We start from the raw sequence: 24,897 nt of genomic DNA, 5'->3' as shown, positions 1-24,897 counted from the left end.
CACCCACTGAAGAGCTGGAGAGCAGGGCAAATGTTGATTTCCCTTCCTGACGGGCTGAGCAAACATGCAATAACAATATGGAGTAGGTAATTATGATGGGAACTCATTCAGTAAATATCACTTTAGCTCCATCTCATTAACAGAGGAATAAACCACAATGTTGAACAACATTAATAGATTGTTTAACTCATCATTAACCTCCAGTGCTTAACTTGCCAGATTCCACATTGTTTTTGCGCTGGAAGGAGAACCGGCGTGTCGGTCTTTCAACACAGCAGCTTCAGCAGCAAAAGGTACTGTCTGTACCTGGTTTTCTCAGCAGAGGAAAGCTGCCCACACATTTATTTTCAGATCTAGAAAACACCGGGTGCACTGGCAGTGTGTGTTTAACATCCCCTCTCTGTCATCGCCCACAAGAGATAAGAACTGTTAAACATTCAGGTGCTCATTTGAGTCTTCCAGGCTAGCTAAAAAGAACAGCTTTGTAACAGCGCATTGCCTATTTGCTAAATATACTGCTGTGACATTTGTTGTCATGGATTTTCTCATTACGTGTGATAGCACGTGAACAGAATGCAAATCCACTTTGTCTACAGTATATTTATTTATATATGATTTCTAAACTTGTGGGGATAGGTTAATTGGATAATCCAAATTGCCACTAGGTGTGAATGTGCGAGTGAATGTGAGTGTGAATGGTTGTCTGTCCCTATGTGTTAGCCCTGCGACAGACTGGCGACCTGTCCAGGATGTACCCCGCCTCTCGCCCTATGACAGCTGGGATAGGCTCCAGCGCCCCCCGCGACCCTGAAAAGGATAAGCGGAAGCGAATGGATGGATGGATTTCTAATATTCTATATAACTTTAATTTATAGTTACAACACTGGAGCTCATTGTGTATACAATATGTTATTTAAAACAAGTTTCACTGCATGCAGGTGGAATGTACTTACTGTACTCTTACTGTAAATCTATGTGCATGAAGCAATCAATTTGATGCTGGTGAAAATTATACATCAACCCATGCCTTCATCGATTGTTGGGGGGAGGTAATTTTCTCTAATAAAAAGTTAAAATCAGTTAAAATAAAAAATTCATAGCACAAATTAAAGCCAGTGATTAAAAATGTCTTGTTGATTAGAGGAGAATAGCCAGACTGTTTTGAGCTGATAGGAAGCCAATGGCAACTGAAATAACCACTCATTATAACTAAGGTATGAAGAAAGGAGTCTCTTGAAACACAGCATGCTTAACCTTGAAAGCAACAGAAGACCTGCATTGGGGCTTCTGAACACCATCTCCAGCGTCTTGTTGAATCTACGCCATGAAGACTTAAGGCACTTGTGAAGGCAAAAGAGGGACTACAAGCGAGGTGTAACTAACAAAGTGGCCAGTGAGTGTATTTGATTTTGACAAATTCATACTCTATGCCTGGCTTCTTCGCAGAACAGTTGTTTTTGTCCCTACATTTACATTAACCATTGTTAACTTTGCAGGTGATGCAACAGTAACTGGGCTTATGTCCAAAATAAATGAGTCAGCCTACAGAGCGGAGGTACAGAACATGAAGAGCTGGTGCTTGGAGAACAACATGTTCTTTATTAAAACAAATGCCAAGTGGCTTATATTAACTATAGAATGTCAGAGAAGGCCTTTTCGTCAGAAGAGACAGTGTAAAGAGAATGCCTAACACATCTCACAGGGTCTCACGCAGTCTACCAACACTGTTTCAGTCTAGAAACTACCACACATGAGCTACTACTCCTGTAACTATACTGAGGACAGCTTACTTCATAGACACATGTTTACTACAGCATCACAGTAGTTCTATGGTATGAATTCTCAACTCGTCTCAATATCTAGATCTATAACACAGTGACAAACACTGTTATCATTATACCACAGTGTACAAGAGCTAACACATTTTATAATATTTACTTATTTTTTTACTATTACCAAATACTATTTTTTTGCTAGTTATTTTACAACAATTGCTTGGCAAACTTAATGTTGCTGAACGTGTGCAAGATTATTGAACTTTCTGTAACAAAGCTATGCTAGTCCCTTCTATCTTTATGTTCACTTCTATATGGAAATCCCTGAAACATGAATCATGGCACACACCAAATCATTTGTGCTCTAAGCAAATTTGCAATGTCTGTTGTTGTATTGTAAAACTCAGAATCTAAGATAACGAGTGAGAGAGACATGAGTTTGAATTATGCTGCTGAACTGTAACTAATATAAGCCAGCTGAGTGGAAACAAACAAAATAGTTCTCCCATTGTTAACTGTATTTCTACATGAAAATCTGTCCCATGACTGTAACTATGGTGAGTCAACATGTTCTTTAAGACTTGTTGTTAAAGAAAGTGTTGCACTTTTACTTTGACCTGTCATTTCAGGTTCTTGCATATAGGCCCACTGTCCCAGTAAGTAACTTCCCTTCTTCTGTATTCATAAGCCATGAAACAAAATGGATACTCCTTTCAATCAACTTATGGATTCTTGATGTTCACATTGTACTGGTCTAGATATTGTTATTTCTCTTGTGAGTCTTTTGTTTTTTTTGCCTGTCCCGTTTGGCTCTTTTGACATCAGAATTATTGTCTAAAGGCGAAGAAAGATGCCCAACGTATTTGCTTTACCAAATTTTTACTTGTTAAATACGGGACAGACTGTGGAAAAGAAAGGGGAGAAAGAAAGAGGGAAAGAAAAACAGCGGAGAAGAGGGATGGGGATAAAGGGCAAAAAACAAAAAAAACAGCAAAATAAGCAGACAAAAAATACATATATCAATCACCTGGATCACCTGTTGAGAAAGAAAAAAGAAAACAAGCAGACGAAAGAAAAAAAAGAGCAAGATAATAAACAACATCACGATGATCTATGGGAATGTAACAGTAAATGCTAAATATTAAACATTATTGTGCAGCACGTAAGATCGACAGCGCAGTGTGGTTTGAGGTAGGAGCCAAAAAGGGTGTAGTTTGTGTGTGTGAGTCCCCGTGTGTACACCTGTGAGCATGAGCGCACTTGTATTTAAAAGGTTCCTTCATGTAATGATCTGCTAGAGGGTGTGGGGGAGCCACTGCCCCGTCCTCCAGGGCATGAAGCAGGTATGGAGGAGATCAAAACTCCAGACATCCAGAGGCCCCCAGAACACAAGAGACCAAGGAAGACCAACAGAGGGGCAGCCGCGCCACTGTCCCAGAAAGAGCTGATGAGAGCCCCAGATGAGGGGTCACTCAGTGGCCGCGGAGCAGAGGCCAGTGAGCTCTGCCGGCTCGGTCACTCTGGCAGCCAGCTGTGCCAGAGTGACCGAGCCCCAGGCCGAGAGGCCGAGGGCATCCCACCCCCAAAGTGGCCCGAGCGAGCCCCAGGCTCCAGGCCCCGATAAGCAGCCACCAAGGAGTGAGCCGGTGTGTACCTGGACGCCCATCCCCGGACACAAAGAACCACCGGCAGGGGAAGTGGTGGGGGAGATAGGCCTCCAAACCTTGGAGGGCCTGAGATGTCCCTAGAGAGGTGGCGTCTGACACCCAAACTGACATATAGACACAGACATACAAGCACACACAGATACAAACATCCATTCCCACCCTCGTGCTCTCATATGCAATTACTCAACACTCTCCCAACGCGGAGACAGACATAAAGAGACACTGTACACACAATCACACTCCCCAAGCGTACTCTAAGAGAGAAGCAGACCGCCCCGACTCGGCAGCAGCAGGGAGGCCCCACATTCCAGACCCCATTCGGCCAACTTCTCCTCCCAGCCCCCCCCCCCCGCTCCAGCAGGCCGCAGAGAACGGGGGGGTGTGAAGACTCCAAACTTGTGAGTTTTCCTAAGTTGTGTTCTTACACAATGGCAGCATTTGTTATTTTTCCATAACTAATAATTATGCTTTTAATGGATGCTGTTTAGCTACGGCTTCATTATTTACATTTATACTGTTCAAAAGCTATAAGGAAATTAATAAACTTCATTTTGTATCCCTGACATGAACTTAAATGGTAAATTTACTGTGTTTAAAGAAAATTTACCAGGGTTTCTTAAAGGTCTAGTGTATTCTTCATCTCTTGACTTTGAGATACTATTTAGGAATTGTTAAAATGTATCATATCAACTGATATAACACCATCCTGAGAGTCTGGAACCAGCTAATCAGGTATAGCCTGAAGCTTATCCCAGCTATTATAGGGCGAGAGACAGACAACCATTCACACCTATGGGCATTTTGGAATCACCAATTAACATATCCCCATTAAGTGCACTGTGGACTGTGGGAGGAAGCTAGAGTACGTGAAGACAACCTGGGCAGACACTGGAAGAACATGCAAATTCCACATAGAAAGGCTCTGGACAAGTAGTGCAGTCAAACTAAGGACCTTGCTGTGAGCTAAAAGTGCTAACCACTGCACCACTGCGTTGTCATTTCCTTAAATCTACATTCATTTTTATGCGCAGCAGAAGGCAATGACTCTGCGAAAAGAAGCCGCTGGATGACAAAATGACCTAAAGACCTTAGCAGAAACATCTGGTTAGTTTATATTTTTAGTCACTAGTTTTAAATCTTATTGAATGCAAAATGGTGTTTATTATGTAAATTCTGATTTCTTTTAGAATCTAAAGAAGGAGTAACTACAGGGCTTTGGAGTTGACGTCACACCGCAATGCATTATGGGAGCGCAGCGCCATTTTCGGGGTCTACGAATCAAACCAAACACACTGTGTTGGAACGACGACTACAAGAAAGATGCTTAAAAGCAGCTCAAAAGAGAATGAACTGTATAGAGACCGATTTCATTCAGAGGCGAAGCGGCGGTACTTGCAGAAAATAGCGTGCATTGGAAATGTGGACCCGTATGAAATAAGGCCGTGGAGTAGAAACCCTGAAGACCAACCGCTATTGACGTAGCCTGACATATTCTCGTACCTTGTCTGTGGAGTCAGCGCGTACAAGTCGTCATTCAAGCAAAGGTAAGTCAGCTTGAGTACTGCGAGTGAAATGCGTTTGATTTCCCTGCAAACATTCAGATTAGTGCAGCATAAAGTCATTCATGAGGGGAAATGACAGTGAGAACATGTGGAGGCTGTTAGGTGGATAACATAATGAGTTCAGTGCACTGATGTGACACTGTCCTGAAGGATTGTTATTCTTTATGGTTAAAGAAATTGCACTAATTTATTAATGTTTATTATAAATAATCCTTATTATACATCTTGCTTCCATGTTTGTATCTTGTGTCACTAAAAATACATTTTATTTTAATTTTATATATTGATCAATGATCTGCAGAATCTCCTTATCATATTAAGTGATTCATAATTGTCACTTTATGCTTTCTCCATCTCTAAAGTGATGACATCCTTGCATTACATCCTTTAGGTTCATTTTCTGCAGGCAGGTTTCTGACAGAGAACAGGCAGATTTAGAATATAACATGCAGCGTTCTATAGATGGATACATAAAAAAAATGAAAAATTACATGTATGTGCTAACTTTCTAAACACTTTGTTACATTTATGATAAAGTAGATAAAACACATTTACGTCGGCCTTGGCTCATTAGTTCTTGTCTTTAAATGAACTTTGTCTGTGTGTGTTTCAGGTCCTGCACTCTCAAAGACTGAATGAACCAGCATTGCAGCCATGGGTCACTGTGAGCATCACAGGGAAGGTTGAAGTCGCCCACTGCAGCTGTATGGCCGGAGTCGCAGAGAACTGCAGCCATGTCGCTGCTCTTCTGTTTAATGTAGAAGCAACAGTGTTGATCCGTGGCACAAGGACTGTTACAGATGAACCTGCATACTGGGTTTTGCTGGGTAATATGACCAAGATACAGCCAGAGGTTGGCCATAAGATAGACGACTTCTCTTCAGCTGCCCAAAAAAAAGGCTCTTGATCAAAACATAAACAGACCATCTGTAGTGACAGGTAAAAGGAGGGGTCCTCAAAACAGAAAAATCCCACCTGCTACTGTGGAGGAGTTGTCACTGCTATTGGATACTTTGCTGGAACACAGTAAAGCTGTGGGTTGTGGGAATGACCCATAATGTTTTATCTAGGGGTCTAGATTTATGCCTGTAGTGCACTGTCATGTAAATAATTTGCATTTACTGAATATATACTGACTGAGTCCCACTGTTCAAAAGTTGAATAAAGAAACAAACTAATTTTTGCCTCTTTTTTTTTTTATTGAAACCACCTTATAGAACATCACATCAGTTACAATGTAGAATCCATGTCATTTATAGTTTACAAATGACAAAATGTTTACACAAAATCATGAGTGTTTACATGACATCACCCACTACTAACATTATTTACTGTATCTTTTGAAAAAATACAGCTATTTTAACAGCACAATACTTAAGAATATTTAACAGGAGCAGGTTTCATTCTTCCCTGGTTTTATTATCACACTGTTCATCAAAACGGCAGCAAACCTTCACCATCTTATCCAGAAGGGTCACCTCTTCACCCTCACATGGAAGAAGTAATCTGATTGGCATGGTGGTATGTTTGCAGCAGGTCCCTTGTGTAGCGCTGGAACCCAGTCACGATGTTTCATCCATTTCATCGGCTGGTTTGCTGCAATAATGCCAAATAATTAGCATCTGTATAGATAGAAGGTAGTTCTGCAAAATCACTCAGTAGGATGTTTGTTCTAATTTGCTATGACCTCAGAGCGCATCGAAAATAAAACTAATAGGCTATAAAGAGAGATATGAACATATTTAGAACTTACCGGAATGAAAATGTCTGGAGCACCAACAGATATTTGGAGATGGAAGAGAACTGCACGTCAGCTCGTCTCACAGCTGCTATCCAGGCTAGACGCCTTCGTTTGGTAACATCAATACACGAGCTGCCTCATGTTGCTTCCAGGTTGGGAAAGAATGAAAAGATAAACCATTTTCAACCTTATTCTCTTGCCGGTGTTGTGTGTGACTTCGCTCCCTTTTCACTTGCGCTAGACCCCCAAAATGGCGGATCGGGCCAAAATCCTTTCCACGCCCACCCCCGTGACATCACGCCCCAAAGCCCTACTGACTGAGCGTTCAGTGTTTCTCAGCCAGATTCACCCAAGACAGCAAAATCATTCAACACAAGGTGTACAGAGTGGATCTACAAACCACTGAATGGTATTTTAGATTTTTTTTATATACAGAGTATGTTCACAGAGTTCCTGATAGTAGTTTTAAGGAAAGTGGGTGTCTTGGTTGCATGAGGAGATTTATTCATTTTGCATGTTGATTTCAAAAGCTGTCTTTAAAGAAAGAAAAATCAGAGTGGGATTATTATTCATAATTCACACAGACATTAGGACAGTTAGACTCCCACCACTTGTTTTATATCATCCTCCTTCAGCATTATTTTTTGGCAATAAGCAATAAGTCAAGGCCACATGAGGTCGTTTTATGACAATGCTTCACTGTAAAAGCCATGTAAAATGTAAAAGCCAGGGAATACACAATAGTATACATCAAATCAACAGCAGTATTAAACTATACCATATTTTCACTGATCCCTATTGTCTTATCGGATATTAGTTTATTTGTATTATTAGGCATCATTTATACACAAAGCTGGTGGGTGCATTGCTACATTATTTGAAATAAATCTTACATAAAAGAGTAACACAGCATATATCTAAAAGCACTGTGTCTCACTTTCTGAGGGATTACTGAAAGATTCATTGGAGTAGGACAATGAAGACTAAGAGGATATAAACAACACCATTATGAATAAATCAACTATTCTTATGTCAGTGTTTGCTTATCAACATGAAGATTGTTTTATTTAGTCTATATCCTTTGGTATAATCTGCAAGTTTGTATTCAAGTTCCTTCAGAGAGGCGGGAATGAATTGGATGTAGCACATTTATCACAGTCCTCTGTGTTCTCTGTATATTTTCTCTACTGGGAAATTATGCTTCAGAGACTGTATAAGTCATTCATTGTATTGTCTAACACATTAGAGCATTCACTGATAACTCATAATCTAAGCAAAACAAACAATGGGGAGATTATGCTTCCATCTGTGTCTTTGAATCATAACCAGTTTCCACTTGATTGCACAGGAAGTGCAGCCTGATGGGAGACAGATTGTGAGGCGAGATGCTCCTCTGGTGGAGAACAGATGTCATTGCAGGCATGACTTCATGTAGCCTGTCCTTGATAGCAAGTGAGAGGACAGAGCGCTACTAATCCACCAATCAGATTACTGCAGCTCGTTAAAGAGAACATTTCCTTTAGTAAAGTGTAAAGAAAATGATTATTACACAGACATATGCAGTGGCCCTTTGTACTGTTTAAACATAACTTTAATTTGGATATTTTACATCAGTTATTTTCTATATCTACTAAAGAAAAAACAGAATTGTAGATTTTGTGTTACTGCCCAAGATTTTATAAAACAGTAAAAAAAATGTACATCCTATAACAATGTTTGAGAATAATTGATCTTAGTAATATAGCAATATATTATAATACAGTAATTCAATTTTATAGATATTCTATTTTATACTGTGCTGTAAAATCAAACGTCTCTAATGTATATTCCCCACTCACCCTGTAACCATTCGTTTACGCTTTTTGCCAATTTTCAAACAAACAAGTCATTACGTTAGCCTTGAAGACCTTCGTGGATGTAAGATGAATATTAATGGATTGTTGACATGACCCCACGTTACACCCCTTCAAAGTCTTATCAGAAAATTGTAAAAATCTTAAAATGTTTCAATCATGAAAAAAAAACATACATGGAATTGCACTCAACAGCCATTTCATTAGTTAAGTCCTGATTAAACCCTTTTTTGGTCTCAGTTCTTTGTGGCATAAAATCACCAAGAGACCAGAGACATTCTGCTGATTTGCTGGCTGCACATCCATGAGTTTCCACCACATTCTAAGGTTGCTCTGTTATATTGAGATCTGGTGAGGCCATTTGAGTACAGTGAGCTCATTGTCATGTTGAAGAAAACAGCTTGAGAATATCTGAGCTTTGTGACATGCTGCAATATCCTGCTATAAACACCCATCACTGTGGTAATCATGATCGGATGTGCAACAACAATACTTGGGAAAGCTATGGTGTTTAAACAATGCTCAGTTGGTACTAAGGATATAATATAATATAATATAATATAATATAATATAATATAATATAATATAATATAATATAATATAATATAATATAATATAATATAATAAAGAAAACATCTCAACCTCAATTTTCTGTTCTAAGCTGTTCGATGTATTGTGCATTCAGAGATGCTCTTCCATATACCTTGATTGCAGTGAGTGGTTATTTGAACTACTGCCTCCTCTACTTTAATTTACAAGGCATTTCTCCCCCTCGCTGAACTCAAAGCAAGATCAGTTTTCTTGGGTACATACTGACATATATACATATACATTACATACATATACAGTATGTAACTTTTATACCATCTCTACTTACATTTTAGCAATTTTATGCTGTGCTGTACAAGTCAAGCCTGTTTACTGTGTATAGCATTGCAAATCAACACTGAAGATAACAAAGCCTAAATAAGAAAACATATTGAAAAAAAGAAAGATTTCTGAAAGAAGTCACAGTTTCACTTGAGGTTGGTTTTAAGAAAATCGTGACATTATTTTAACCAGATTCATGAGGTCATTACCTGGATTACTTTCCCTTGTTGCACTTTGCTCATGCTTGTTTCAGTCCAGTTAGATTGTGGAGGCTGGATGAAGCACACAAATACGACAAGGACAATATTTTCTTAAAAGATCATTAAAAGACCATTTCTACAGGATGCTTGTATGCTAAATGTAAATGAAATGAACGTGTTGCAATGAAAGAAAAAACAACAAAAAAACCCTTCTGACTCATGGATGGAAAAATAAATGTCTATACATTTTTTTTCTTGTGGTTCCCATCTGTGTTTTTTCCCTCAACATTAAAATAGGCTGTTTTTTTCCTGATGAGATATGATTACAAAAGTATACAAAAAGTATTCTTTCCCTATTCTCTTTTCTTTTATCCTTACATGAAAGCTTTACTTAATTATCAGTTAAGAAAACAGAGGATTTTTTTCAGTAAAGGTATATGTTCCATTTCTAGCCAGGATTATGGAAAAAGAGAAAAACGTGTAGGGGAAAATAGGACATTTTTAATAGCTAATTTGGCATTTTTAGTTTTCTAAAGTGTTAACATACATAGAAGAAAAACTAAATATACATTGTAGTTACAATGTAACTACAATGTATATTTAGTATATAGTTACTGGGGAAGAAATATGTAGCATTCGATTTGTCTTTTTTCTCATTATTTTGAGAACTTGATTTAACATTCTTTAATAATAAAAATATGAAACTGGAACCTTGAAATCTCCTTATAATTAGAAAGTAATTCATAACTATAAGAAAAGATTTGTAACTTGTTGATCTTTTCTGAATACAGTGAGGATTAATGTAATAGATGCCGAGAGTGTAAGACGCTGTAACGTTAGGTCCAACCATTTCTCTTATTCTTAGTTGCATTCCCATTAAGTTCACCAGGTCGCAACTTCTACTTTTCCATTAATTACAGGACATTAATTTCAAATTACACATAAACATAATTTGCCCCCTAAAGATAAAATGCTGGCATCACCACTGTGAGCATAATAGCATAATGATGTTAGCAAGAAATACAGTATCCTAAGTCATTTTCAGGGATCATGAAACACCTAAATGCAGCATTATGACAGTTGTTATTGATAGTACATGCAAAGTTGGGATGGAATTATTTTTATTACAAAACAATAAAAAATAAAAGACAGAATAATAATACTACAGTTTAAAAAAAACATGAACATACTTTTTATTTATGAATTTTGATGCCGAAATGAACTTAAGGTCAATTTGTGAATACTTTGTGATTAAATACCAAAAACTTAGTCATTAGTGGGAAGACAATCTATAAAAAAAGAGGAAGACTAAATTGTGATGTAAACATGAAGCTCAGGAGCATGTTTTTTTTTTTTCAGATACAGTGCAGACATGAATGCAGTGAAAAACACCAATGAAAGAATTACAACTAATAAAACCTGAAATACATATAATTATAAACACTGTGGAGGTATGTTACAGCAGAAGAGTGGATAGAATTAGCTCTTCCTCTCTTCCAAGTGCAGCATCGACTTAAATCCTCAGTAAGGCCTGCTAATCCATAATCCTCCTGGCTCTGCATTGGCCCCTTTAGTCCTTGTGCAAGGCACGTCCAACAACACACAGGTCTGGGTGTGATGCAGAGCGTGTTGTCGTTCTGAGGTCTGATTGGCTACCCCATGAGTCATCATCTCTGGTTGGTTCATAGTTTAGCCTAAAAGAAAGAACAGAAAATGTTGTCATTAGCAATTAGGTAACTGGGCCAGGTGAGTCCGAGTCACTTGGTGCAATACTGACTCGTGAAGTACGAGAGATTAAATGTTTTATATAAATCTAACGTAATACAGTAATAACAGCAGGGGAAAATCAGTGGGAGGTTTGAGCGTAGCATTAAGTACAGAGAGTTATTTGTTGCATAATGTATCGCGAGAATGAGCTTCTGTTTGAGAGACACCTACAATGTAAGCATTTTTTATATTTAATATAATTACTCTTTGAGTGATAATGTGGCCTAAGAGTGGCATCACTTCATATCAGAAAATCTCTATGAACTGAAAAATAAGTCTACCAAAAAAGACAAAAACTCTGTCATTATATATGTTGCTGCTTAATTTTCTTTGTAGCAGTTTCTATCTGAATCACCAAAATCTGCAACGCTTGTGAATCTTTGGTCATGTCTAACTTTTCCTGACGGTTACAGAATTAGACAGACCATCATTTAACTTGAATAAAAAGCTGTCCCTTTACATGGATTAGGTAAAAGCCATGATTTAGAAAAGTGCATAACCTCCAAAAACATTCAAAATAGGGAACATTGTTTCAAGGTGTGGGACAGGAGGACAAAGAAAAGAAATCCTGTGCAAGGAAATCTTGTCACCCTGCTTTTATTATATTGTGATATTCAAAAATCTTTTAATTGCTTCCCAAGTGGACCCCATGCCACTTAATTGTTATGTATGTTATTAATACTGTTTTCTTTCCAAAACCATAACCAAGTAGGTGTTTTTAAAATAAAATAGGGTAGCTCCTACCAAAGAGGGGCATTTGTCCAGAATTTCTCTCAGAACGTTATATAAATTTAAGGTAAAAAAACAAACAAAAAAACAAACAAAAGTCATGAATAATCATTTAAGAGAAGTACAAATGTGGTAAAATCTCACCCCTGTGAATATATCGCTGGTTCACTCCCACAAGTCTCAGCCACTGAGGTGCGTTGTGATTGTTGTGGTAGACTTAGACTCTGCCTCCGGTCTGAATGGCTACGTCTGATAAAGGGTCGTGGCCCATGGACAGATGCAGGAGTCCTCCCACGTGTCTCAAAAGTATGTAAGAGGAATGAAACTTTGGTTGAGGTCCATGCTTGCGGGGGCTTGCTTACTGAACAAGGCTGGGCTTCAAACATGGACAGAGAAACGGGACAGAAGACTGAACGTGCATTACTAATTGTCCTAGCACTTGATGAGTCTTCACTGCTATTTTCCCTTGACCATCTTTGTACTTTTGGCGAAGCTGGGGGAGATGGTGCTTTGAAAGGGTATGAAGCGACTGAGTTTGAGCTCGAAATGTTCTGCTTTGATACGGGTGGGCTGGGGAGTCTCCTCTGAAGAGCAGGTGGTGTAGGAAGTGTTCTGTTAAGAGAGGGGCTAGATGAAGAGGGTGGAGTAGGCTGATTTTTGAAATTGTGGGGACTGGGAAGTCTTCGATGTAAGCTGCTTGGAGTAGAAGGTGTGGAAGGCAACATTCGCCCTCTAGACACAGGTGGGGTGGCAGGTGTTTGGCTAGTCTCTACCGAAGCAGGCACAGAAGATGCTGTGGTGTTGAATCCAGGCACTGAAATGTTACCACCATCTTGTATGTCTCTCAATTCTGTTTGAGTGACACACGGTCCTACGTAACTTGTTGACAATTTCTCTGACTGAGAGTTTGAAGAGGGTTTTAGTTGTATGTTCTTTCTGAGTTGCTGATATAAGGAATCCTTTTTGATTTCCGAATCTGGTTGATTGACCTTAGACAGAGGAAATGTCTCTTGTTGTTCCACTCTAACAGGGGAAATGTGTTTGGAGGTTTGTGGTAAGCCTCCTTTGCTTGGCAGTACCGTCACTGACTGAACTGAGGCCTTCAATCGTTGTGATATTAAACCCCTTTTCAACAAAGGTGATCTTCCTACTTTTGTTGCACCATCTGCTGCTACACTAGTTGATGTACTCTGAGCGCTTTCAAAGGAATTGTCCAATAATACTTCCATTGCTGGTGGAGGAAGACTATCCAGGTCTAAATCTGTTTTCTCACATGTTGTAGATTCAGACCTACAGCTAGTTATCCCAGCAGTCAGCACAGCTTCTACATTTCCTAAACCGGGTAACACTGGAACACCACATTTTCGCACACCTTTGAGAGGCCCCAGGACTTTGGGACCTTCTAGTTCCTCTATTCCTTGACTGAATGTATCAATCAGTTTTTTGACTGAATTCCTACCTCTGTGAAGGCCAGAAGATGGTTGGGGTGATAAAGGGGGGCTAGGAGGTGGAGTGGCTTTTATAAGACCCTTGGGTATATTCTTGTCTTTTTGTTTATCATCATCAACTTCACTGGTTGCCTCCTGTTTTTTACTATTGGACTTTGTAGGACTTGCCTTGTCTTTAGGTGGTTGGGGGTTGTTTTTCTTTTCTAATGAAGGCTGTCTCTGATTTATTGCTGGAGATTGTGCTGGTGAGTTTCCTTGGTTTCGTTTTAAAGGATCAGTCCTTGTTTTTCTTTCTTCTTTGCTTTTATTTATGCTCTGCAATCTCCGGTTTAAATCTTTCTGGGTCCTTTCTAGTTCAAGAAGAGTAGGATCTTCCCCTTTGCTCCGAAGGGAATCTGCTGACCGGGAACGCTGACCCCTGTTCACCGGGGTCTTTTTCACTTGTGCCTTTCGTACAGCTGCTGCTGTTTGAGGCCTCCTTGGAGATCGTACCTCATCATCTGTCCAATCCTGTGTGCTAGTTTTTGTGCTCGTTGATGCCTTTGTTTTAGAACTAGGGTTTTGTGACGATACAAACTGTATCCTACCACTTATTGCATTTTTCATTTTCATAGTCATTTCTAGATTTTGAGGATTTTCTATCCTCTTTGGGGGTAAACGTCGAGGTTCTTGTAGCTTACAGTCTACAGGAGAACAATTAAATTGCTTTTGAACTGCTTCTTGGATATCTCCTATATCTCTGTCCACCTCATCATAATCATTGACATCCTCTTCCCCGTACTCTGTGGAGACAGATCCGAGCAATGAGTCTCTTTGGTCATTAGCCATTATGGTACATGTAGAACCTAGAGAGTTGAGTGAGGTAAGGGACACACTAGGACTTATTTGACCCCGAAGCTTTCTCCTTGACACTCTTCGCAGAGGACTGACAGGAGTAGCTCTATTTGTCCCGGTAGACTCACAACTCTCTCGTCTTTGGCGTCTCTCAGATCCAGCAAGGGATTCATTCTCAGCCCCAATTCCACTGTCCTCACTAAAGAGAGCTGAATCCTCTGGGCCAGGCTTGTGCAGAGAGGCCATTTCAATGCGGGATAAGAGTTGCATTAACCTACTCTCTGTTGCACGTTTGACTTTAAGTTTCTCCTCTAAAAGCTCTGAAACGGAGGCAAAATACTCCACTGCCTCTTCTAAAGCACAGTCCCCAATTCTTCCAACAGTCTGGCTCACATTTCTCATTCTCTGTGTGGTGTACTGAAGCAGCTGCTGCAACAAATCCGGTGGGGGTTCGATATTGGGAGAGCCAGACTTCAGAGGGGTAGAGGATGAGAGATTTTTCATTTGGCTTGGCCAAGCAAGATGTTCGCCATTTTCTTTTAAAATTTTTTCTCCCTCCTCCACCATGTCTTCTAGTCCCTGAATTATTTCCTCGTAACGTAGAGCCATGAAGGCAACCATAGGCTGAACAGAAACCTGAGTTTCAGCTGCTTGTTCTAAGAGTCCAAGCAAAACATCATATTTGTTTATGCTAGGATTCAAAAAGGCATACGCAGCTTGGTGAGCTTTTACCAAGGGTTCTGGAAAGTCCACTTTGTGCTCTTCAGATAGCTTGTCTTTGTCCTTCTTTTTAAGAACTTTTGCACCTTTGGCATTTTTCTTTGGTTTCCTGTTAAGCCTTTTGTCTGCCACATCCTGTTTGTCATTGTGTTTCTCTTTCCTCTGTGATACTGTGCTTTTTTCTGTTGCTTGATTCCCCAGCTTATCTATGTTAACTGCTTCCATATTCACTTGCTCAGTATCAAGCCTCTTTTTCTGTGGTGTCATGTGTGACTCTTTCTGAAGTACCTGGGTTTGTCCACCTGTCTTCTTTTCCTTTGTAGCTCCATTTGTAGCTCCAGATGAAACATGATTTTCCTCATCTTCAAACTGTGGATCTCTGGGGTTGTCTTGAGGTGCAGGGGGTAGCATTCTCCCCTTCCTCATAGCACCCAGAGTGCCAAAATTGTTACCTTTAGATGGTGAGCAACCCATTTCTGCTGTACAGGGTGTTTTTTCTCTCTTCTCCCTAGATAACACTAATACAGACAGTGCAGTCAATTGTGTAAAAAAATAGCAAAGATTCTTAGCCACCAGCTGTCATTTTCAGATGGCTAATGTCGTTGACTCGTTGAGTAAGATCCCTTTCCGCAAGTAGACTGCCAAAACAAAACGTGGATAAATCCATTTTACGAATTGCTTCCAACTGTCACAGACAGACAGAATAAATCCACAGTTTGGTGGCCATGTTTAATAAAATTTCCTTGGAGCATGTTCGGAAAAAAAACATCCCTCTGCACCTTATGAAGGACAAGCAGCTGAAAGGATTAGTGAGTCTTTCAGTGAACTCCTCAGCCTGCACATATGTCACGTTAAGTCATATAAAACTCACCTACTTCTAAGAACTTAAGCTCATTTGGGTAATGAAGGCTGGCTTCAGGTGGGTTTTTTATAACCTGCAAAACAATACATCCTAACTTAGCCAATAGAAAAAAACTGAAAGAAAAACACAGCATTTTGTTTTCATCAGAATTAGAAAATGTGCTACACTGATTCTATTTTATCCACATTTGACAACATTAAATCAAATATAGTTGCGTATTACACATCTTTCCTTCAGCCACTTTCTTAAACAATCAAATGAAGTGAGAACAAACCACCAAAACTAACTACTACACTAAATAAATAAAGTAAGAGTAAATAAAGTTCATGATTTACTCCTTTGTGATTTTGCCTCCTACAAATTAACTTGCAAAAGTTTCCCTTATATAAGATCAGTTATCCCCAACGTAAAATAATCATTTGTTACAGCACCTTGAATGTAACTCAAACACAATAAACAACCACAATACACAGAAAAATAGCATAAATAAGTAGATTGGTAGCCTTTGTTGTCTATTTCAACAAAATAAAATGAAATATAACAAAACAAATATCTCATTAAGAGAAAAAGTCATTAGAAACTGATATGTGATTTTTACACTCTAAGTGCTTGGTGTGTTTTTAATATAGTATTCTTCATATTTAAATTGTTTGGCTTGTTAATAATAACTCCACACAGAGATCGCCATAAGCAAAGAAAACGTGGCGCCAGTGCGTGCTCGTCCTCGTGCGCAGGTGCACCGCTGGCACAGATCTCGAAGCGCGCTCCAGAAACTGCCAGAGCTGCCAACAGCAAACTACTATCTCGTCTGGTCAGCGTCCTGAAGCGACTGCTTTATACTCACTTTCATCCTATAAAACGTGTTGCTGGTTAGTATGAGAGTTAAGCTTCTCATAAGAACAATACTTATTTAATTTTTTAGCGTCTCTTTGTGCCGCTAAAAACAGTCGTCACTTAAATTGAGTGATTTTTTTTTTTTAGTCAGTTTTCTAGCTAGCTGATAGCTCGTGTTGCTGAAGAGCTGCGGGCTTTCTCTTTCTTTTACTGCCTATTGTTAATGACGTACCTGCCTAACTTTAAACACTTTAAACTCTTTAAACTTATTCGGAAAAATTCATTATTAAATAATGTTCCCATTTTTCTACGCGGTAATCCAAATCATTTAGGGAAATTAAGCATACGTGTCATTCTAGTTTTGCTTTAGTCACGCTCGTGAAAGTTCGTATTGATAGAGACACTATAGCAGACCCCTCCCCAAGGCCTTAGTTAAAGTAATTTTTGAGATAATTTAATTTTTACATTGCCTCTTGAAAAATGTCTGAAAAGAGAGAAACATTTAGCTCTTTAAATGTGTCTTGAGGGCAAATGATGGTAAGAAACTCGAATTTGGCACAATTTAGTGGACCCCTTTGACCCCCCCTCCAAAAAAAGTGACAGTCTATAGTGATGATGCTCACTGCTCATACTTTTTCTCTCATTTGCAGTGATAACATACCAGAGGACTCCTTTCTGCAGATGATTCAAGCTGAAGCATGATGAAAACTCCTCCCTCTGTTACCCTTCGGGTCAAACGCAAAAATGTTCGCCCAATCAGAAGAAACCTCAGCCTCAGCAGACACCGTGGTCAGAACACCCGGGGTGTGGTGTGGAGTATCCAGTCAAACCAGGGTGACCTGTATTTTACCAAAGTGCCTCAGTCAACTGTTGTCCAGCGGCAGGAAATGGCAGCATATTTCCATCTTTTTGGTAGATAGATCTAACAAGAAAGCAGGATGCGCTCAAGAAAATGTGAAATTTGGTTTAAATTCTCATATATTAACATCTGTCTACAGAGGATGACCTGATAAAAGACTTTCTAAGGGTGGATGGTTGCTATAAATTGACAGACAAGGTAAAGTTATTACTTTGATGAAAGCTACAAAACTTTGTTATGCTTTAAAGTGACACCATCTTTTCCCTCTATTTCATCAGTACCTCCTAGCCATGACCTTTGTGTACTTCAAAAGGGCCTGCTTCACTAGTACTGAATACACCAGAAAGAATTTTTTCATTGCACTGTAAGTTCAGAGAAAAGCCTGAAAATCCTGCTTCTGTATTATATTCTGTCATGAAAAGGAAACTTTGTTTGCTTCTGCTTTTATATGTGATATTTCTTGGCAAACCTACAGCCCTGAACTCGGCTTTCGCTCTCCTCCTGTAGGTATCTTGCCAACACCATGGAGGAGGATGAGGAGGAGAGCAAGTATGAAATTTTTCCGTGGGCACTGGGCAAGAACTGGAAAAAACTGTTTCCCCGCTTCCTTGAGCAGCGAGACAAGCTGTGGGCTCGCATAGAGTACAGAGCTGCTGTCAGCAGGCGCTGCTGTGAAGAGGTACACACAAGTATAATTGCCTGAGGAGACTGATAAATGGTGCTTCTCTGGGAATTTTTAAGGGTCTTGTTTTTGCTGCGCAGTGCCATTTTTATTGCTTGGGTTTAATGCCAGACATTCCATCTCTAGTGTCTGTGAGTGTGTTTTGCAGTGATGTGATTTATTTATTTTGTTATTTTTTTCTGTTTGAGCTGTATTTATTTCTTCGACCTGTCTTCCAGGTGATGGCCATTGTGTCCTCTCATTTCGTGTGGCAGCGGCAGCGTTCCGATCACCATGGCGGTGCCCAGCGGCAGTATAATGATGGCGACCGTGTCCGTTTTCCCCGTGGGCCCTATGCCTCACCTGTGTCCTGTTCCCTATGTAAGCGTGACACCAGAATAGGCCACACCTCCTCCCTCCAGAGGCTCAGCTGTGCAAATCCCAAAGGAGGTACCAAGTATATATAACTAATGCTGGTGTCTCTGTTTACTGTGTGGTTTATAGTGTAAAGAGCTGGTCAGTATAGGATGCCCAGTTAAGTTTAAAACCAACGTTCAAGAAGCCCTGCAATCCAAACTGCAGAAATAATTTCCTCTTCAACAAAAACGCATAATGTTAGTATTTTTTGCACTTGAACCTATTGTCCCACTAAGTGGATTAGTGGGATCATTCACTCACTCATCCAAATAACTGAATTCAGATGTTCCAATCACTTCTATTGCTACAGCTGCATAAAATCAATAGCCCCAGGCATGCAGACTGCTTCTATAAACATTTGTGAAAGAATGGGTCACTCTCAGGAGCTCAGTGAAGTAGTACTGTGATAGGATGCCACCTGTGCAACAAGTCCAGCTGTGAAGTTTCCTCGCTACTAAATATTATATAGTCAACTTTTAGTGGCTTTATAACAAAGTGGAAACGACTGGGAACGACAGCAACTCAGCCACAATATAAGGAACACAGGACACGTATTTACAGTGCTCATATGTATACAGATAAAGCTCTGCAGTTAAGATTTAAACTCATACCTAACTACATGTTTCCATCTTTTTTTCTTAGGGAATGACTCTTCCTGCAAGTCGACATTGAACACCTTCATGGACTGGATTAATGAGTAGAGCATCAGCGACTTCCTGTTTAAATCAACCAAGCAGTTAATGCTTCCTTTACTGGATTTAATAGCACTTTACTCTGAAGTAAAAGTCTGAATCCCCAGTTTGTCAGTCGCCTCAAAAGTCGCCCTGTGTTGGTATTTATTTATTTATTTAACTTATTGTGGACTCTGTCACATACTATTTTTCACAGATGTAAATGAGTTAAGCACTGGATGCTGTCAGTTACACAGAAGGGTTTGTTTGTAGTTTGTATTGGTGTTGTGTTGCCAGTGTGCTGTTTGATGATCCAAGACTTTTGAATTTTCATAGTCTTCATTGCAACCTGCTTCAGTACACTAAACTGTTCTGTTGCTCTTTACTCACACACAGATTCTGTATATTCACTATGCCACAGAGCCATTTTCACTAAGAAGGCAAATTTTGCATTAAAGGACAAATCAGTTTTGACTTTTTATTATCTTCTTTAAGACAGTTTATTTGATGTGTAACAATCTGTGTTCAGGGTTTCCCCACAGGTAGAAATGTTACTGCACACACTTCCTCAGTTTCACCAGGAAAGCTGAAAAAAGGCAAAAATTACACATTTAATATTTTTAATTATATCATCATACAATAACTGATACTGGGACTAGATGCGTGGTAACATCTGACCTGTGTGGCTCATTTGTTCAGGGTGAGGTCGAGCAATGTAAGGGATACTCCCAAAAGGTGGGTCGGGGTCTTCTGAAATGACAATCAAACTTGAGTGGAAATACTCAAGGGGACTCTGTGAGACTCTGCCGTGTTACTTTTAATCACCTTTGTCACTCTCCTCCGATGCCTCGCCGTCCTGACTTAGGTTTTCATCCAGGATTTGGGCTTTCTTGTTGCAGTATCGTCCATCCTTCTGAAGGGCTGGAGCCACCACCCATTCCCGGAGTGGAAGCTCTATGACGCGTTCACACAGTAAAGGGAGTGTTGAACATCGAACTCCTTCCAGCAGGTCGGTGACTTGAGTTATGCTGTGGTATATAGACACAGTTAACAGAGCAGAAAAGACCAATATTTTTAATTTCTGAAAGGTTATTTTTTCCTCATGGCACAGAAGCTGTAGCGTATTTGGTCTCCAATAAATTAGCTAATGTGTGCTGGAAATACTAGCAGGTTAGCTTTGGTACCTTCAGACAGATCAAGGCGGGCTGTTTTCTCCTGTGTCTATTCTTTGTGCCAAGCTAACATTCTCCTGGTTCTGACTTGATATGAAACATACCGATATAACAATAGTAGTATTGTCTTCATCTAATTTCAGCCAAGAGAAAAGTGTTTCGCTTCAGAAAGCAAATAGCTGTTTCCAATGGGCCCTTCTTGTGCTAAGGCCAGTTTCACAGCTAAACTATAGAAATCTGGATCTACAACAAATTTTTCTTCTTTTGCAAGTTTTCCACTTCTCTAGAAAATGTAACCAAGCAGGTAATATTACATAGTGACGAAAAAAAATGTCTAAATCTGCTGGGGTGAGAGGAATAAACTACATTTAGTTTATAAGTAGAAAATGACACGGTCGAGCTTCATACTTGGCGAGGTAGACGGCACACACAGCTCCGGGGTGGAGATGTGGAATCACAGTGGGTAAAACCAGGTGAGGGTTGATCAGATCAAGAGCAACCTGCAGTAGAAATTATCCACTTGATAATCAGATCTACGTCTAACCAATGATGTGTTCAGGTGGTGTTGTACTGATAGAAGGACAAAAAATGTTACAAATGAGGAACATTTCAACCCGACACTGACCGCATGAAATCCCCGACCAGCAAGGAGCGAAGAGGCTGTGCAGAGGTCAGCCTTGTGAAACTGGACGTTATCGGGCCACTCCTCCCCTCGTCGCAGACTCCATGATGTCCTCCAGCGGTTGTAGTTAAGCACAGCTCTCCTGTGATGATCCTCCCTGACTTCTACGCTCAGCACGCTGCCCTTAGAGCCGACTGGGGAAAACAAAAACATAATCAGGCTCCACAGCAAGCAGTTACACTTTGTCTAAATGATTTTTTCCCTGAGGAAATGTGACATCCACCACTTTCCTTCACATCACAGATTTGACTTTTATTGGTTTTCATAAAGATTAATGAGGACAGTCAGCACTTGAGAAGTTGAGTCGTTCCCTGGACAGCAGTTCAAATGGAAATTTGATCCACGCTGTCACCCTTCATCTTTGCCTTATTATAAAATCAGTTCACATAAAACTGTTCATTTAATATGTGCTTTGTGTTCATTTAATGTGTCAGTCTGCTGTAAATCTTCTATTAATTTTTACCTTATGGAAGCACAAGGCCATTGTGTTTACTTTTTTTCTACTTTTTTTAAATTTTTTTTATTTTGGGGTTTTGAGCAGAAATGTACAGTTTATATCCTCTTGTGATTAGTGTAATGAATGGGCTTATTTTGCTTAAATTTGAGATGTAGCTAAATTATTTAACCATTTGAACATTTAGTCTGTTTATGTGGGGGGGATAAAAGAATTTGAATAATAACTGTAGCTTATGTTGTTGATTTATTTTAAGTAAAGCCACTTTGAATTTATAAAAACAGACACTTTTGGGAGATCATTAATTCACATTCCGGTTTGCTTTCATTTCCAAATCCCACCCTCCCCACGCCTTTCTTAGTTTTCACCTTCTCTTATCGGAACCAGACCCTCACTGAGTTCTTTGCTCACTCCAACTTCCATTCTCTTTCAAAAAATTTTGCCCAATCATATTTGAGGGTGTGGTCCCGGCTAGTGAAATTGAGTGAAATTCTTTCATTTTATCACCTGCCTGCATATCCAGATATGTCAAATGGAAGAGAAAAACAATCTGCTATCAACTTCTGTGTGTAGCGAAACTGGTGATCGTGCTTCCATATACGAGTTCAAACCTGCTTTTGACAGGAATAGAGACATGGCCCCCGATCCAGATCCTGACTCCAGGACACAGTCTCCCGCTGTGACGTCCATCATCATTAACATAGAAGCTGCATCCTGAGGAAAGAAAAACATTCAATAGATTATCTGTCAGAAAACTCTGAAGCTGAAAGGCAACTGTGTACATATATCATTCATTTACTGCTCTCTACCTTAGGGTAGGCAATTGCAGGTCCCCGCTTCATACACAGCACATAATCCTCCAAACTAGCTCGCCTTATAAAGATGGGGACCCCCCGGTGGGTCTTCAGAAACAGCCCTGCTGGCTGCCCTGCAATGTCATTGTGCAGTATGACCCCCCAGCTGCTCTCCAGACGGGCCCCTGTCTGCAGCTGGAACATCTTCCTGAATTCCACGCGCTTCTTTCTGCGATACTCTGCAACAAGCAGCTCTCCACAGGTAAGCAACCTTTCCCCGGGCAGAGCCGCCCACACCTGCTTTTCCCGGTGATGAACTGAGCCGGTGTCCAACTCTTCTGCTCCAACAGGTGGACTGTGAGCCTCATGTTCAGACTTTTTAACGATATCCTCATCCCCAACTTCTACCTGCGTGCGATTTGGGACTGATCCTTGGATCTCTGCCCCCTTATCTGACTCATGCTCTCTCAGCTGCATCACCTCAGGGCTCAATGCGTCCTGGGGCAGCAGGCCACTGATCCTCTCCAGCGGGGACAGAGGTCTCCTCTTCCTGGATGTCACCTTGGTACTCAGGCGTGAATAGTCGGAGGTGCCCTCCTTATTATCGTTACGCTTCACAGCAGCACCTGAAAAAGTTCTTGTGTCTCTGACACTTTCACTGAGATTCACAAGTAAATCCCTGTGCCGGCTGTGTCTCTGACTGGATGCCCAAATTGTCAGCGTTCTGTGCGTAAACACAAGTCTGTGGAGCGCGACTTTCAAAGCCATTGCGACATTCAAAAAAGTGACAAGGTGGAAGCTGTGGTGTCGATCCCATCCAGTAAAGAAAGCAGAAAAACCTAGAATGACACAAACAGCGTGTAGACCTGCGGATTAAAAGCCAGAGCAAAGAAACATTAAAGGCTGCTTAAATGGAACTTACGCTGTAAAAGCTTTCAATCAGTTTACATCCGTTTCTCGATAACCAGGCTGTTTACAGACTCAAGGAGGACACCATGCTGGACACTGACATGTGTACAACGTCACAATTAGGCGACTGCTGTAATGATTAAAATCTACCGGCAGAGGGCGATGTTGTAACTTATATGCCTCATTCAACTATGATTTAAAAATGTAAAATAAAATGTAATTTTGTATCATCACACCTAATTTAATATTCCAAACTTTTCGATGAATAGACTTTTTATTACGGTGTGACTTTGAACTCTTTGGATTATCTTTCAAACCGTTTCCATCGACAGTTTTCGCTCTACTTTACAAGCATAATTAATTTCACACTAAATTTCACAATAAAAATGTTTTCAACAACAGGAGATTTATTTAAATGGAGAACGAGAATCATTTTAATGAATAGAAAAGTTGAACTTACGTTAACAATTTTGTTTTATTTGGAAAAAAAATAATTCACAAATGTAGGTTTGTCAATGATGTGTATAGTATGGAAATTTGTTTCTGCCACGAGGGGATGCAATCCATAACTTGATATTTGGAGTTGGGTATCTCAAAATTTCAAGTTTATAAGTCACACAGATGCGTGATCAGCACTACTTGATAAGTTATTTAAAGCTGTTTAGTCTAAAATGAAGCATCCCACAAATTATTCTCTTAAAAACGAATTAAAAATGTATTTTTAGTTTAGCTCTGACCCCTTTTACTGGTTTATTGCTTTGTACAAGTTGAATCTATTTTGGGTTTTTATCTTTGAATTTACTTATTATATATTAGCCTGTGTTATTGGTCGGTGCGAAATAATCTGCCATTTGTTGTTAATTTTTGAATACACATGATGTTCAGCACAATAAAAGGAGGAAAAATGGGCAAACAATGAAACTTAAAATAATTATTTAATGAAAATACAACGCTTGACTTTAGTATTTTAGTACTCATAAGAAAAAATTAAAAGACGTAAGTTAGTAATTTAATGTTTTAAGTAATAACCTAAAACATTAACATCATTGGACAGCCTGTTCTACAGCTGAGAATATAAAACTGAGTGCTTGAGAGCTGTCAGTTGTAGAATTTGCAAATTTGGAACAACTTTTAAGGTGAAAATAACTTCAAACAGTAACACGTCTAAAAGGAAAATTTCTGTCTTCTTGACATTTAATTTCATATGACATTAATATTTTGAAAATTTGTGTTGAGTTTGTGTTATTTACAGCAAAAAAAGCTGTATCATTATTATTATTTATGAACTTGCATATATAAACCTGAATGTGGACATGTACACTGGATGAGTTCATTTGTTGGTGATGCATTCAAGAGCCTTGGGAGAAATTTACAGTGTGGGGATATGAGGATCCTATAGGATGATACAGAGATAAG

The 24,897-nt window shown here is 39.6% G+C and overlaps 3 protein-coding genes and 1 long non-coding RNA gene across 6 annotated transcripts; 1 reads left to right on the top strand and 3 right to left on the bottom strand.

The window, feature by feature from the left end:
* Positions 1–6,182: 6,182 nt before the first annotated feature.
* On the bottom strand, positions 6,183–7,010 carry LOC145422494 (uncharacterized). Its single transcript, XR_013903792.1, has 2 exons — positions 6,758–7,010; positions 6,183–6,600 (listed from the first exon to the last, which is right to left on the bottom strand). It is a non-coding gene; the product is annotated as an uncharacterized LOC145422494 (long non-coding RNA).
* A 3,762-nt stretch (positions 7,011–10,772) lies between these two features.
* On the bottom strand, positions 10,773–15,794 carry pcare1 (photoreceptor cilium actin regulator 1). Its single transcript, XM_026153037.2, has 2 exons — positions 12,309–15,794; positions 10,773–11,362 (listed from the first exon to the last, which is right to left on the bottom strand). Exons 1-2 carry the CDS (start codon positions 15,638–15,640, stop codon positions 11,239–11,241), a joined length of 3,456 nt encoding a protein of 1,151 aa, XP_026008822.2. The 5' UTR covers positions 15,641–15,794; the 3' UTR covers positions 10,773–11,238.
* Positions 15,795–16,718: 924 nt separating this feature from the next.
* Positions 16,719–19,944, top strand: spdya (speedy/RINGO cell cycle regulator family member A). 2 transcript variants are annotated; one of them, XM_026151667.2, is made up of 7 exons: positions 16,719–16,897; positions 17,513–17,774; positions 17,861–17,919; positions 18,000–18,085; positions 18,229–18,400; positions 18,622–18,832; positions 19,442–19,944. In XM_026151667.2, exons 2-7 carry the CDS (start codon positions 17,561–17,563, stop codon positions 19,498–19,500), a joined length of 801 nt encoding a protein of 266 aa, XP_026007452.1. In that variant the 5' UTR covers positions 16,719–16,897; positions 17,513–17,560; the 3' UTR covers positions 19,501–19,944. The 2 variants fall into 2 exon arrangements, with proteins under 2 accessions (XP_026007452.1, XP_026007453.1); XM_026151668.2 differs by having other exon boundaries at positions 16,721–16,839.
* On the bottom strand, positions 19,935–23,604 carry trmt61b (tRNA methyltransferase 61B). Of its 2 annotated transcripts, XM_026151666.2 has the most exons (8): positions 23,495–23,604; positions 22,588–23,411; positions 22,390–22,492; positions 21,268–21,458; positions 21,051–21,142; positions 20,296–20,498; positions 20,149–20,220; positions 19,935–20,056 (listed from the first exon to the last, which is right to left on the bottom strand). In XM_026151666.2, exons 2-8 carry the CDS (start codon positions 23,338–23,340, stop codon positions 20,022–20,024), a joined length of 1,449 nt encoding a protein of 482 aa, XP_026007451.1. In that variant the 5' UTR covers positions 23,341–23,411; positions 23,495–23,604; the 3' UTR covers positions 19,935–20,021. The 2 variants fall into 2 exon arrangements, with proteins under 2 accessions (XP_026007451.1, XP_026007450.2); XM_026151665.2 differs by having other exon boundaries at positions 20,149–20,217; positions 22,588–23,598.
* Between the last annotated feature and the right edge of the window lie 1,293 nt (positions 23,605–24,897).

This window comes from Astatotilapia calliptera, chromosome 19 (assembly GCF_964374335.1).
Source record: "Astatotilapia calliptera chromosome 19, fAstCal68.1, whole genome shotgun sequence".
Classification (NCBI taxonomy): Eukaryota; Metazoa; Chordata; class Actinopteri; order Cichliformes; family Cichlidae; genus Astatotilapia; species Astatotilapia calliptera.
The sequence above is the reverse complement of the archived record's forward strand: the minus strand, read 5'-3'. Positions and strand labels throughout refer to the sequence as shown.

Bases quoted from the DNA above. Each gene is read 5' to 3' on its own strand.
- pcare1 (XM_026153037.2), bottom strand. From the start codon at position 15,640: ATGGGTTGCTCACCATCTAAAGGTAACAATTTTGGCACTCTGGGTGCT. The intron at 11,363-12,308 runs GTGAGATTTTAC...TCTTTCTTTTAG, and splicing joins CCAGCGATATATTCACAGGG to GCTAAACTATGAACCAACCA.
- spdya (XM_026151667.2), top strand. From the start codon at position 17,561: ATGATGAAAACTCCTCCCTCTGTTACCCTTCGGGTCAAACGCAAAAAT. The intron at 17,920-17,999 runs GTAAAGTTATTA...CTATTTCATCAG, and splicing joins GCTATAAATTGACAGACAAG to TACCTCCTAGCCATGACCTT. The intron at 18,833-19,441 runs GTACCAAGTATA...TTTTTTTCTTAG, and splicing joins CTGTGCAAATCCCAAAGGAG to GGAATGACTCTTCCTGCAAG.
- trmt61b (XM_026151666.2), bottom strand. From the start codon at position 23,340: ATGGCTTTGAAAGTCGCGCTCCACAGACTTGTGTTTACGCACAGAACG. The intron at 21,459-22,389 runs GTTTGAACTCGT...TGTTTTCCCCAG, and splicing joins TCTATTCCTGTCAAAAGCAG to TCGGCTCTAAGGGCAGCGTG. The intron at 20,221-20,295 runs GTGATTAAAAGT...TTGTCATTTCAG, and splicing joins ATCGGAGGAGAGTGACAAAG to AAGACCCCGACCCACCTTTT.